Below are 12,376 nucleotides of genomic sequence, written 5' to 3' on the forward strand. Positions count from 1 at the left end.
CGCACCTGCAGCCTGAGCGCCCCGGACCCCGCGCCCATCCGATCCAGGACTCCCTCGCGCAGCCACTCCGCCCAGGCGTAGCCCGCCGGCTGGGTGGCCAGGTCGGCATGCCACAGGGCCTCCAGCGCCGCGGCCAGCTTGGCCGCCAGCGGTGCGGCGAGCCAGGACGCCTCCAGCGCCAGCCGGGGCGGGGCGAGGCCGGGGTAGGCCTCGTGCAGGGTCAGGCGCAGTCCCAGGGGGGGTAAGTACTGGATGCGGGGGGGGGGTCGTCGGCGGATGGGGAGGAGCTGCTGGGCCCCTCCCCGGCCTCCACGCAGAGGGGGAGGCCGGGCGCGGGCAGGGACAGGTCGAGGGTGACGGCGCAGGCCAGGGACCAGGTGGCACCGGGGCCCGGGTCCTCCATCTGCATCAGCTCCTCCAAGCTGAGCCCATGGGTGCACGCGGCGTCACCCCACCCAGGGCGGGTGAGAGACTGCACCCGGAAGTCGGTGCCATAAATGGCGTCCAGGGCCTGCACCTCATCCACCACCTCCCGCCAGTTGGAAGGCGAGAACATCGTCACCCGGATTTATTCTTGGCTTCGCCGGTTCTTTCTCGGGGCAGTCGGCGGAGGGCGCCCCAGGTCCGCATCCTGTCGGGGGAGGGGGAGGCGAACCGGGTGTGGGGCGTCGCACATGAAGGGCACCACCATGCTCGCAGCCCCTCACCACATTTCCACACCGCGCGCGCACCTCTTCAGTTGTTCGGAGCAGATGATGTACCCCACTGCCAGCAGGGAACAGGCTAGGAGCACGAGAATGGCATAGAGAGGGAGCGCAGTGGCGTAGTGGGCGGACGGAAAGTACGCGAACACGGGCTGGTCCTTGTCCACAAACGGCTGTGGAGTGTGGGGAGAGATGCTCGTCGATGCCGGAATACCAGAGGTAAAGTTGCATGGCCGAAATGGTGATGCATCCCATGGCTCACTGTCAGCAGGATCCAGACGGTGTAGTACGCATAGCCAGCCAGCAGGAGGAGGAGCAGCGACCAGGACAGGAGTCGCTGTCCCATACTCTTCATGGCCTGTGCAAGCCTCGCATTGTTTTCAAGCTGGGGACGAGAGGGAATATGGATCGGTTCGCTGCTGTCAGGTGGCCTAGTGGGGCAGGTGGGGAGGCCCCGCGTCGTCAGCGTTGATGACACCGCTTGCCTGCCCGACGGGCCGACTTGCCCATGGTCCGGTGACTCGTCATCCCCCCCTCCCACAACTGCCTCGCACCGCCCACTCTACCTTCACAATTAGGATACTCGATAAGAACATCGCAAATTTCAGGCAGTGTGGGGGAGGGGGGCACCAGATCGGTCAAGGAGCGGGAGTAATTGGGTCAAGCTCGTCCCAGGGAGCACCCCCACGATTCAAGCGTGGGGCCAGAAGGGGAAGCAAGCTTATAGCAACATGTAAATCATGCCAGAAGGGCACGGGAATGAAAGGATGGGGATCGTGGGAGGGGCGCAGGGCCACACAAACATGTACAGTACAGGGCGAGGCGGGCCATGGGGCACGCGCTGACTCAGACTGCGCCGTGTCTGGCATGGCCTCACCACCACCGCCGCGCATCAGAGGATATCAGTGGGTGTGAGTATATGACGGGTGCACAATTCACGCGTGGCCAGAGAGATCTCGCTCCAGGGGCTGCCGCCCGGCCTGCCCGAGCCGCCGCACGCCGTGCCACTCCAGGCTCCAGCGCAGCGCCGACCTCCGGGTCAGCACCGCCTGCGGCCAGGGCAGGCGGGCGCGCAGGGCATCCAGGGCGGCGTCGGCTGCCTCCGACCCCTTGTTGGCCACGCGGCGGGACAGGCGGCGCGCCGCCCTCAGGGCCAACGGCGACTGGGAGTGGGCGCCCGTCGCCAGCTCCATGCCCAGGCTGCAGGCGTCTGACAGGGTGACGTATTCCACGGTGTCGGGCAGCTTGGGCACCAGGCGGGACACCGTGTGCGCCCAGGCGTCCTCCAGCGTCACGTACTCGACGCCGGCGGGCGGGGCCTCGGTCGGGCCGTCGTGCATGGGCGTGGGTGGCCTTGTAGAGGCCGCTGACGCATGCTCCAACCCCGCGGCAGGGGCTGTGGAAGCTGAGGGAGCCGCTGGACCCGCGCCATGAATGGTGTGTGGGATTGGGGGGAAGGCCGCCGGGATCGGGGACCCGGAGCCACGGACCGGGCCATGCTCCGACATGGGCAGGTGCCCGCTCGAACCGAGCGCATGGGCCACCCCCAGCCACAGGTCGCCCTCCTCCCGTCTGCAGCGCCGGATCATGCGATGAAACTTAGGCACTACAGACTCAAGGACTTCCCGGTCTTCCTCGGCCTCCCACTCCTGTGCAGAGGAGGGTGGGGAGGGTGGGGGGGAAAGGTCAAACATGGACCCAGCCCTCCGATCGGTAAGCCCACCGCTCGCGCGTGAGGTGGCGCAAAATGTACAGTGGCATGTACTCAGTCACATCGCGCACCTTGAGTTGGGCGGCTGCAAGCTGTCGGACCCTCCATAATGAATGGAGGGTGTCCAGCACCACGGCAACGGGGAACGCCAATTGCACCACCCCTTTCAGGCGATGTACGAGGCGCAGGTCCATGGGCCACCCTGTGAAGTTACAACCGGCATGGTGTGCGGCCATGGGAGCCTTGTAGCTCCCGTCAGCCTTACAGGCGGGCGGGGTGCGGGTGGGGAGGGCCCAGCATCCACCGTGATCGAGCTCGGTGGTGGGCTCAGCACGCGGCTCATGGACGGCCCTGAACGCGCCACTCCCTCCCAATGTGAGGAGCGATGACAACAAGTCTGCATGAATGGACCCAACCATTCCTTTATATCGACTGGGATCCATCGACACCTTTTTGTTCCCAGGTGGAGACTCACCTTCAGGTCCTCGCTGGAGCGGTGTTTTGCATCCGGAAGGGTCCAGGCCCCGCATCACTTTCTCCCGCGCTTGGCTGTCTTCCCCGTGACCCAAAAGCATGGCCATGCTCGCCGCAGCAAAGAAGGCCGGGGTCCTGGGCGGCCTGGCCGTGGCCTCGGGTCTCGGGACCGTGGCCTACTGTGAGCCTGACAGCAAGTACTTTGATCCCGAGGCCCTGGAGAGAGGTGCCAAGGCCTTACGGGAGATCAACCAGTCCCCCTATGCGAAAAAGGTGGGCCTGGGTATGTTGGGCCGCGTGGGAATGGCGTCACGGTCAGGAACGCACCTTGCATCACATTGATGTTTGCCTTGCAGTCGTGGGCACTGTCATTCAGAACCATCATCAGATCTGTCTGCAAGACCTCCCCTGTGGCGCCGCCCGAAGTCCACCCATCCATGCTCCTCGCCCCTCCCATGCCACAGGTGTTTGAGCAAATCAAGGCTCAGGAGGCCACGAAGCAGGCGGAGCTGAAGGCCAAGGAGGCAGAGTTCAAGGCCGAGGCCGAGAAGGCCTCCATCGTGAGCGATGGGGCTTTGTGGGGATGGCATTGGTTTGGTGAGGGTTCCTTCGCTGCTCACGTGGAGCCTGTGTTTTCTGCAGAGCCCCTGCGCACTGTCGCTGCTGCGATAGATCTGGCCCCGACCTTGCTGTTTGGCACCCGGGCACCCCCTCCCTGACACCCCCCCAACACCCCCCCTCCTCCACATCATCGCAGCAACACGAGCGGGTGCGGTGGGAGGAGCAGCGCAAGGCCATGCAGCAGGACTCGCAGCAGAAGGCCCAGCTGGCACAGTACCAGGACGAGCTGGCGCGGAAGCGCGCCGAGGCGGAGCACGAGAAGCAGCGCGCGCGTAACGCGGAGTTGGTGGCGCTGCAGGACGAGTCGCACCGGCGCCAGGAGGCGGAGCGCGCGCAGATCGCGGCCCAGATCGAGGCGGAGCGCCGCGCGACCGAGGCCTACAAGGCGGGGCTGGAGAAGGAGGTGCAGCGCGAGCGCGCTCTGGCGGAGGCGGAGGGGCGCACCGCGGAGCGCCGCGCCAACGCCGACCTGTACCGCAGCGAGCTGGCGCAGAAGCTGGAGGAGGAGCGGCGGCGCCTGGTGGAGGGCATCAACACCGTGTTTGGCAACCTGGGCGCCGCGGCGGCGGGCCTGCTGGGCGACCGCGACCGCCTGCTGGCCGCGGTGGGCGGCGCCAGCCTGCTAGCGCTGGGTGTGTACGGCGCGCGGGAGGGCACGCGCGTGGCGGGCAAGGCGGTGGACCGCTGGTTTGGCACGCCGCGCCTGGTCCGCGAGACCTCGCGCCGCCCGCTGCTGGGCCTGCGCGCCGCGCCGGGGTCCAAGTCCGCCGAGGCCGTGCGCCGCGACTTCTCCGACATCGTGCTGGAGCCGCGGCTGCAGGACCACGTGCGCGCGCTGGCGGCGGTGACCGCCAACACCAAGCGCCACGGCGCGCCCTTCCGCCACATGCTCTTCTACGGGCCCCCCGGTACGGGCAAGACTCTGGCCGCCAAGCGCCTGGCCCGCACCTCCGGCCTGGACTACGCCATCCTGTCCGGCGGAGACGTCGCCCCCCTCGGCGGCGGCGCCGTCACCCAGATCCACGACACCTTTGACTGGGCGGAGCGCTCTGGCAAGGGCCTGCTCCTCTTCATCGACGAGGCGGATGCCTTCCTCTGTGAGTGCCAGGGTGTTGTTGTTTTCTTCTTTACTTGGAGCGTGGGGTGTGTGGGGAGGATCCCCTGCTGCGGGGCTAGAATCACCCGGGCACCCGCACCTCTGCATCCTCTGCACCTCGCTGGCCTCACTCCATCTCGTGGGCACAGCCCCCATCGCTCCCATGCGGACACCCCATTGGGCGCCCAGCCCCTCCCCTTCCTCTCGACAGTGACCCCCCTCCTCCTTCTGCTCACCTCTCGGGTCCCCCCCCCCTAACCCCGCCTCCACTCACGCAGCCCGCCGCGGTGCGGGGATGAGCGAAGGCATGCGCGGCGCGCTGAACGCCATGCTCTTCCGCACCGGCGACCAGTCCCGCGACTTTGTCGTGGTCCTGGCCACCAACCGCCCCGCAGACCTGGACCCCGCCGTCATCGACCGCATGGACGAGGCACTGGAGTTCGCGCTGCCCGCCGCCGGCGAGCGGCGGCGCATCCTGGACATCTACTTTGACCGCTACATCCTCAAGGCGGGCACTGCGCAGGGCGGCGCGGGGGCTGGCAGCAACACCGGGGTGTTTGCGAGGCTGGGAGCCTGGTTCAGGTGAGCTGGCGTCGTTGGTGTGTGGGTGTGGAGGGGGAAAAGGGGTTGGGTGCATGTGTTGGGTCATGGTGTGTCCGGCACGCTGCCGATGAAATGAGAGGCCTGCACCACGCGTCTTGGACCCCCCATCACACCCCCCACAACACCACCGCGCGCGCGCAGGGGCCGCGGAGATGTGGACCGCATCGCCGTCAAGGGCGTGGACGGCGCGCTGCTGGACGAGGCGGCGGCCGCCACCGAGGGCTTCTCCGGGCGCGAGCTGGCCAAGTTCATGGCCTCGGTGCAGGCGGCGGTCTACGGCTCTAAGGACGCCGTGCTGGACGCGCCCATGTTCCGCCGCCTGCTGGACATGAAGGTGGGGGAGCACGCGCAGCGCCGTGCCTTCATGGCGCCCGAGCTGTGAGGCGAGGGAGGTTCTCCCCGCTGTGCTCTCGTGGCTCCTCCCTGCTGTGCCCTCAGGGTCGACAACTATGTGACTTACAACATGCACAGTCTGTGAGCGAGTTGAGAGCCAGAGGTGCCTGCATCGAGCAGCAGATGATGTGGGCACAAAGGCTTTGCGCGGGTTTGGATGGAGTGGACGGGTGGGGGTGATGATTGATAATCGTAGGTGTGGGTATGTATGATTGGGGGTGGTTGGAGTGTTGAGTTGTGTGGTTGGGGGTGGGTTTAAGACGCAAAGCGTCAACTAAAAATTCTTAATGTGGCGTTGTGTCGAAGATACGCGGTGCGATTCAGTAAAAGGCGGAATTGCAACTCGTTCGTATCTACGACGCCATACCAGTACTTGCGCCGTCCGACCCATATGTTGCAGGCCTCGCGTCGCGATGTCAACATCCGATTATGGGTTGGACCGAGGAACCTGGTGAAGGCACCGACCACGCACATTTGCGCACTCGCACCACATCTCACTTATAATCACAGCCCATCAACCTCACAGCATCCATTGTGTCAGCTCATCGATCGGTCCTTGGCGATCCACCCACATGGCCATCCTCCGGCACTCGGAGTGATGCAAGCCGCTCACCAATCCGATTGAATGCTCACAAGATCTGTGCTTAAGTCTGACTGATACACTCCCTGTGTGCTTGTCAGGCGATGGAGGTGCGGTCCTGTGCTCACGATGCCATCTTTCGAACCTTTACCCGCTGCGGCGAGGACCCACTGACACTGCTGGTGGATCTCCGGCCAGCCAAGGAATTCCTCAAGCGCCACATCGCACTGTCCTACTGCATCCGACTAACATCGAATGGCCAGGCCCTGGTTGGTGAGCGCTACGGCAGAAAGGGGAATTGTAACAGAGTATCAGCAATGTGTGTGCAGCTGAATGGCTCGTGGCAATGATCAATGAACCTGCACAGGAAAAATCACAGCTCCCCCGCAGACTATAGCAAGAACGAGTATGACGTCAAGTGGAGCACTGGGTGCTGGTGGGACAAACCAGTGATCCTCTTTGGGCCACCAGCGCTGCGAAAGGACCACCCTGTGGTCGCCTTCCTGGCCAAGGAAGGCCGAGCCAGGAGCCTGCAATACTTCCCGCACGGGTGAGGCCGAGGTTGAGGGACCGTGAGGGTGATTGATTGCTGAGGAGGACAGGCCCGCAGCCCCAAGTGGGCAAGCGTGTGCTCTGCATTCTGCCGGGCTGGATGACAAGTGGCCTGCGGAGGGCTTCAAGGCATAGTATCCTGCCCAAAGGCTGCTCTCCCACTCATCATGCAATGCTCCAGATTTGGTGATCTGGCAGAGGCGTACCCCTACCTGACGACTGCCTCTGTCAGGCCCAGCTCCAGCCGAAGGTACTGGTGTGGCTGGTCGCGCGCTCAGGGGCTGCTCCAGGCCCCATACTGCCATGGACCACTCTAAGGCATCATGGATGGTGGCGCTGTGGTGCAGGCCCCCCCTCATGCGCTCTTGTCTCCCTGCAGGTATCCCTCCCTGATTGAGCCGGGGCTTTACCTGGGGGACTGGGCATCTGCCGAGGCCACCGACAGGCTGCAGGAGCTGGGAGTGCGGAGGTGGGTGGCGGCTGCAAGGTCCTGGATGCCTGGGAGCTCAGAGGGATGAAGGGCGCGGGGGTGAACACGGCAAGCATTGAATGGTGCACCTGGGGGGGTTGCATGCATGCACATCGTAGGCCCTGCCTCTCCTGCACCCTCCCACCCCCCACCTCACTCCCCTCGCACAGCATCGTCACGATCCACAACAACCCCGAGAACCTGGCCGTGGCGGCCGGCACCTCCCGCCTGGCCATCCAGCTTGCGGACGTGACGACGGCCGACCCCGCGCCCTGGTTCGACCCCGTGGCAGACTTCATCGCCGGGGCCCGGGCCGGGGGCGGCGCCGTGCTCGTGCACTGCGGCGCGGGGGTCTCGCGCTCCGCGACCCTGGTCATCGCACACCTCATGCGCTCGCGGGGTTGGTCGGCGGAGCGAGCGCTGGCGCACGTGACAGCCGCCCGCTCCGTGGCGGCGCCCAACGATGGCTTCTGGCGCGCTTTGTGCGCGCTGGAGTCGCGCCTTGGCCTGGCGCAGCGCAGCGATCCTGACAAGTTTGCGGGGTCCAGGGGCGCGGACGCCGGGGACGAGCCGGCGGCTGCGCCGGCGCGGGGGGCGGGCAGCGGCGTCGGGGGGGCACGCGGGCCACCTTTGTGCCCGCAGGCTCCCCGCCCAAAGGGGGAGGGGACTTGAGGTATAGGTGTGGGAGGGCAGAGGAGAGGAGAGGGGGCGGGGAGCGCAGAGACAGGAGCAGAGACAGGAGGAATGGGTCTCGGAGTCCAAGGAGCAGGAGATCCCGGAGTCCCAGGAGCAGAAGATCCTGGAGCCCGAAGTCAGGGAGGTCTAGGAGCAGGAGCCGGGAGGGCCGCGGGAGTGGGAGGAGGCGGGAGCAGGGTCGGCGGGAGGAGTCGCCAGATGCCAGACACCCAGCGCATGAGCCTGTTGTTGACCCTGCGCTCGGACCCTCGCTATCGATACTGCTGACAGTGCTGCGCGATGACGAGACCCTGGGGACGCTGACAGTCGACCTTCCAGCCCCGGGCCAGGTCTGCACCTTTGGGCGGATGCCCAGCTGCGACGTCCCCTTGGAGCATCCGTCCATATCGCGCGCGCATGCCCAGATCACCCTGGAAGGCGGCTCACGAGCGATGCTGACAGACCTCGGATCGGGTAGGCATGCGGAGGGTGGGCGACATTTCTGCGAGGATTTGCTTGGACTGCCCAGCATGCAGGCCCGCAGCTCAATTCAGACAGGGCGTGGCATCACCTTGCACCCAACTCGTTACATGGGCTCGTCCCTCCAACCATGCATCACCCAAGCCCCATCTTCCCCCCACCACCCCATGCAGCGCACGGCACAAACATCTCTGGGGTGTGGATACGCCCCAAGGTCCCTCGCCGGCTGCAGGAGGGCGATGTGATCCGGTTTGGGGCCAGCAGCCGCAGCTACCGCGTGGTCAGGCTCCCGCATGTGCCGTGAGAAAGCCCTGCCTGCTTCATCTGGCACTGTGTCTGTGGCTCACACCAACATGAAATCAGGTGCAGGGCACGCGTACACGGGTCACAGGCAGTGCTGGCAGCAGGAAGGAAGGTCTGGGCTGCTGGATTGGGAAGCCAAGCACCCGGTATGGTGACCTGTTGAGGGGCAGCATGCATTCCAAGGAATGAGAAAGGGTCACGGCGGGTTCGTTCCTGTGGGATTCTTGGGGCAGCGTTCAGGTAGCAGGGAAGCTCAGCCCCACACCTCCTATGTGTTCATTTTGACTTCACTGGGGCCCCAACTGGGGCACGTCAGCGGAGGGGAGGTAGGTCGATCCGGTCCTGGAAGCGGAGGCAAGGTTCGTTCCCGGGTGGCTTTGGGGTGAGGAAGTCGCCCCATGATCCTGGGCAGTGCCGTTGGGCCCGCTGGGGCCGCTGGGCTTGCCGGCGGAGGAGGGCTGCGCAGCGTCCGACTCCATGCCGTCGGTGCAGGGGCCGCACACAAACTTGAGGCCGTGGCGCTTGGAGTAGTCTTTGAAGGAGCCTGTCGGGGTTGGTGGTGAGAGGACGGGGTGCGGCGTTGACAGGTGGCTTCATGCGGTGCGAGCGCGCACGGAGGTGTGCATGCTTTGTGCGTGGGCAGTTGCATGCCGGAGATCAATCGATCTAGGGACTGCATCAGGCGGCGGTCTTGCCCGGGGCCCGCCGTGCCGCAAGTGACGTGCCCCGCCGGCACCGACACTCGCCAGCGAACGGGCGGCCATGGAGGTGGGCACACACCACCAAACGTCACGTGCCTCTCGGCACGCCAAGTCGCAGGCTCACAGCCCGCACCTGGGTGGGGGCGCTTGTCGCACGAGAAGTGCAGCCAGCGGTCGCAGTTGTCGCAGGAGATCCAGTCGTCCCCTGCGCCCTGCCCGCACACCAGACAGTTGCCGCTGGTGACGTCGGCGGGGTTTGCCTGCGAATGAGGGGGGCCAGGAGCATCGAGGGAAGGGGGTTGCGCCTGGGACGGTGTCGTGCGACGTTTGACAGGTCGCTGGAGGACCAGTGACAGGTGAAGCAGACCAGGCTGCCCCTGCGCCGGCCCCTGCCCATACTTGCACAAAACCACGAGAGCATGCGCCTGTTGTCAAGCCCAGATCCTTCTCACCCTGGGCCCCTCTCCTGTCCATCCCGCCCAGGTGCTCACCTGTTCGTAATCCAGGAGGCAGACCTGGTAGTGGCGCTTGAGCGCGTTCCCCACCCCCGTCAGGCGGTGGTCCTGCGTGAAGTTCCGCATGGCGGGGAACACCTGGCCCTTCCAGTTGATGCCGTTGCCCAGGGCAAAGCCGCCACGCTGGCACACCTCCCTGGGGGAAGGGGGATGGGGCGAGGGAGCAGGCTCAGCGCAGGTCACAGCCCCGCTGCGCCCACCATGGTTCCCATTGAAAATGATGCAAGCCACTGCACCGACAGTGTCCCAAACCTCTGTGGCCAGGGAGGGTTCATGGCAAGCCCAAGCAATCGCAACAGACACCCCCGACCCCTCACTTGTACAGGTTGAAGAGGTCAAGCTGCAGGGCATTCAGGACTGGGAAGAACCCGCTGGTCCGGCCCTGTGGGGGGTGGGAGGGAAGGGGTGCAGGGCGGCTGAGCAGGGCGGATCCCTCAGTGCACATGCCCACACGATGGTGGCCACGTCGGCCAGACCCGTGCGCGATGCGCCGCCACAGGAGGCAGGGGCGTGATGCAGGGCGTTGCAGCCAGGCGCCAGGCCCCTCAGGCCCGTCCCCACCGCGCAGAGCCCGGCAGCACACCTCCGCCTCACCTTGCGCTCCTTCAGGAAGGCGGAGAGGTCTGCGTAGAACTCGGCCTCCGTGCACGTCTTCAGGGGACCGCGCTGGGACCTGGGGCCGGGTGGGGACGCCGGGTCATAAAAAGTGCACGCACACACGCCTGGGTCGACGCCTGCGAGCTTCGCGCCCCGCTCGCACCCTCTGTACCATGCCACCCAGGGCCCAGCCTGCCGGACACCCCTCCCGGCCGCATCCTGTGCGCACCCCCTCGCACACCGTCCCCCCACCTTCCCTGGCACCCACCTCCAGGGTACCACCTCCACGCCGCCGGCCTGCCCGTCGCCCGAGGGCTGGGTGGCCTCGGAGTCGGCGCTTTCCTGCCCCGGCAGGGGGTCCAGTGGGGGCGGTAGCTCCACGCCCTCGCCGTTGTCGTCGTCCTCGCCAGCCCCGCTGTCCCCCTCCTCGTCCTCGTCCAGGTCGTCGCCATCACCCTCCGCCAGCACATCCTCGTCCTCCTCGTCCTCCTCCACCTCGTCGTCGTCGTCGTTCTCGCCGCCAGACGTCGCGCGGCTGGACGTGGCGGGCCGGGCGGCGCCGTTGGCGCCGGCGGCCGGGTGCGCGTCCGCGGGGCGCAGCGGCGCCGACCCGCCCGCTGCGGCCGCCGCGGCCACGGCCGCCACGCGGCGCGCCGCCGCCAGCTGCTGCGCGGCCTCGATGGGCCCCAGCGGCGCGCCGCCCGCGACGCTGGCGGGCGTGCCGCGCGGCGGGCCCAGCAGCCCCGGCCCCAGCGGCGTGTCGCTGGCGAGGTGGGAGGGCGGGGAGCCCAGGCCAGGGCCCGCCGGCGCACGGCCGGGCGTGGCGAGTGGGGCGCGCGGCGCCACGCTGCCCAGCACCGCCGTCCAGCGCGCGGCGTCGGTGGGCTCGAAGGCCGCTACCCCCGTGACCGACACCGCGGCCACGCCCACCGACATCAGGCCCCGGTACTGCTTGTCCTGCGCGCGTCGGGGAGCGCCAGGGAAGGGTGACTGGTGGGGCGAAGGGTGCAACCGTGGCAGGGGAGGTCGCCGGGCGAAGGCATGGCGCGGCTGGCAACCAGTGGGGGAGAAAGGACACACACCCCGGCCAAAAGAACGCCCTTCAACCCACCTGGCACAGGCCTTTGAGCAGGGCGACCATCCAGACCGAGGCGACGGCCAGGGCCTCGACCACGGGCGTGCCCGCCGCCACGGTGGGCGAGGCGCGCGTGGGCGGCGGCGGCGCGCCCGCCGGCGGCAGCTTCAGCTGCAGGCTGTGCGCGTCGGCCACCAGCGCGGCGCGCAGCGCGTGCGCCAGCAGCGCGCCGTCCTCCAGCACGCGGGGCGGGCCGGCGACCACCACCGTCAGCGGCGCGCGCGAGGCGGAGAGCAGCTGCACGCGCAGCGCCACGGAGCCCGGCGGCAGGTGCGGCGGCGCGCGCTCCAGGCGCGCCACGCCGGCCAGCGTCGCGCGCCGCGCCTCCACCGTCAGCAGCCCGCGCAGGGCCTCGCAAACCAGACCCAAGGCTGCGGGCGCCACCAGCGCCGGGTGCGCGGCCAGCAGCAGGCGCGCCTCCGCGTGTGGCGCCAGCACGCGAACCGCGCCGTACTCGGGCAGCGTCGTGGGGTGCGGCGCGGCTGGGTCCGCGCCCGGCGGCAGCGGCAGCGGCGGCAGCGACCCGGGGCCGGGCAGGCACGGCGAGCCGGCGGCCAGGAGCAGGGGGAGCAGGGGCGGCTCGCCGCCGGGGGCAAAGGCGTGGGCGCGCAGCGCATGGGAGGCCAGGCCAAAGGCCTCGGCCACGCTCACGCTGGGCGTGCGCAGATGCGCAAAGAAGGCGTGCGCAAAGTGCATGGCGGGCAGGGCGCGGGGGAGGGGGTGGTTGGCCCAGGTCACCACGTGCGGGATGCCACGCGAGCGGATGC

At 67.6% G+C, this 12,376-nt stretch overlaps 7 protein-coding genes across 7 annotated transcripts in view; 3 read left to right on the top strand and 4 right to left on the bottom strand.

Annotated features, from left to right (window-relative positions):
* Window positions 1-556, bottom strand: part of F751_0607 (putative E3 ubiquitin-protein ligase) — a gene marked incomplete at both ends in the record, with an annotated part of 2,950 nt that extends 2,394 nt beyond the window's left edge. The window contains 2 exons of the mRNA XM_011400174.1: window positions 6-248; window positions 359-556. Coding sequence (XP_011398476.1) covers window positions 6-248; window positions 359-556 — 441 coding nt within the window. The remainder of the gene's footprint in view (window positions 1-5; window positions 249-358) is intronic.
* A 147-nt stretch (window positions 557-703) lies between these two features.
* On the bottom strand, window positions 704-1,059 carry F751_0608 (hypothetical protein; the record flags this gene model as incomplete). The annotated part of the gene is made up of 2 exons (XM_011400175.1): window positions 704-877; window positions 967-1,059. The coding sequence occupies 2 exons, from the start codon at window positions 1,057-1,059 to the stop codon at window positions 704-706; spliced, it is 267 nt and encodes an 88-aa protein (XP_011398477.1).
* Window positions 897-1,139, top strand: F751_0609 (hypothetical protein; the record flags this gene model as incomplete). Its single annotated transcript, XM_011400176.1, has 1 exon — window positions 897-1,139. The coding sequence occupies one exon, from the start codon at window positions 897-899 to the stop codon at window positions 1,137-1,139; it is 243 nt and encodes an 80-aa protein (XP_011398478.1).
* A 500-nt stretch (window positions 1,140-1,639) lies between these two features.
* On the bottom strand, window positions 1,640-2,044 carry F751_0610 (hypothetical protein; the record flags this gene model as incomplete). Its single annotated transcript, XM_011400177.1, has 1 exon — window positions 1,640-2,044. One exon carries the CDS (start codon window positions 2,042-2,044, stop codon window positions 1,640-1,642), a length of 405 nt encoding a protein of 134 aa, XP_011398479.1.
* A 950-nt stretch (window positions 2,045-2,994) lies between these two features.
* Window positions 2,995-5,591, top strand: F751_0611 (ATPase family AAA domain-containing protein 3-B; the record flags this gene model as incomplete). The annotated part of the gene is made up of 5 exons (XM_011400178.1): window positions 2,995-3,162; window positions 3,354-3,449; window positions 3,647-4,607; window positions 4,885-5,188; window positions 5,351-5,591. 5 exons carry the CDS (start codon window positions 2,995-2,997, stop codon window positions 5,589-5,591), a joined length of 1,770 nt encoding a protein of 589 aa, XP_011398480.1.
* Window positions 5,592-6,286: 695 nt separating this feature from the next.
* On the top strand, window positions 6,287-8,662 carry F751_0612 (hypothetical protein; the record flags this gene model as incomplete). The annotated part of the gene is made up of 7 exons (XM_011400179.1): window positions 6,287-6,455; window positions 6,573-6,732; window positions 6,916-6,984; window positions 7,114-7,203; window positions 7,374-7,488; window positions 8,304-8,352; window positions 8,532-8,662. 7 exons carry the CDS (start codon window positions 6,287-6,289, stop codon window positions 8,660-8,662), a joined length of 783 nt encoding a protein of 260 aa, XP_011398481.1.
* Window positions 8,663-8,948: 286 nt separating this feature from the next.
* F751_0613 (hypothetical protein) lies at window positions 8,949-12,305 on the bottom strand (the record flags this gene model as incomplete). The annotated part of the gene is made up of 7 exons (XM_011400180.1): window positions 8,949-9,205; window positions 9,496-9,622; window positions 9,854-10,013; window positions 10,195-10,259; window positions 10,472-10,550; window positions 10,743-11,431; window positions 11,745-12,305. 7 exons carry the CDS (start codon window positions 12,303-12,305, stop codon window positions 8,949-8,951), a joined length of 1,938 nt encoding a protein of 645 aa, XP_011398482.1.
* Between the last annotated feature and the right edge of the window lie 71 nt (window positions 12,306-12,376).

This window comes from Auxenochlorella protothecoides (assembly GCF_000733215.1).
Source record: "Auxenochlorella protothecoides strain 0710 unplaced genomic scaffold scaffold108, whole genome shotgun sequence".
NCBI lineage: Eukaryota > Viridiplantae > Chlorophyta > Trebouxiophyceae > Chlorellales > Chlorellaceae > Auxenochlorella > Auxenochlorella protothecoides.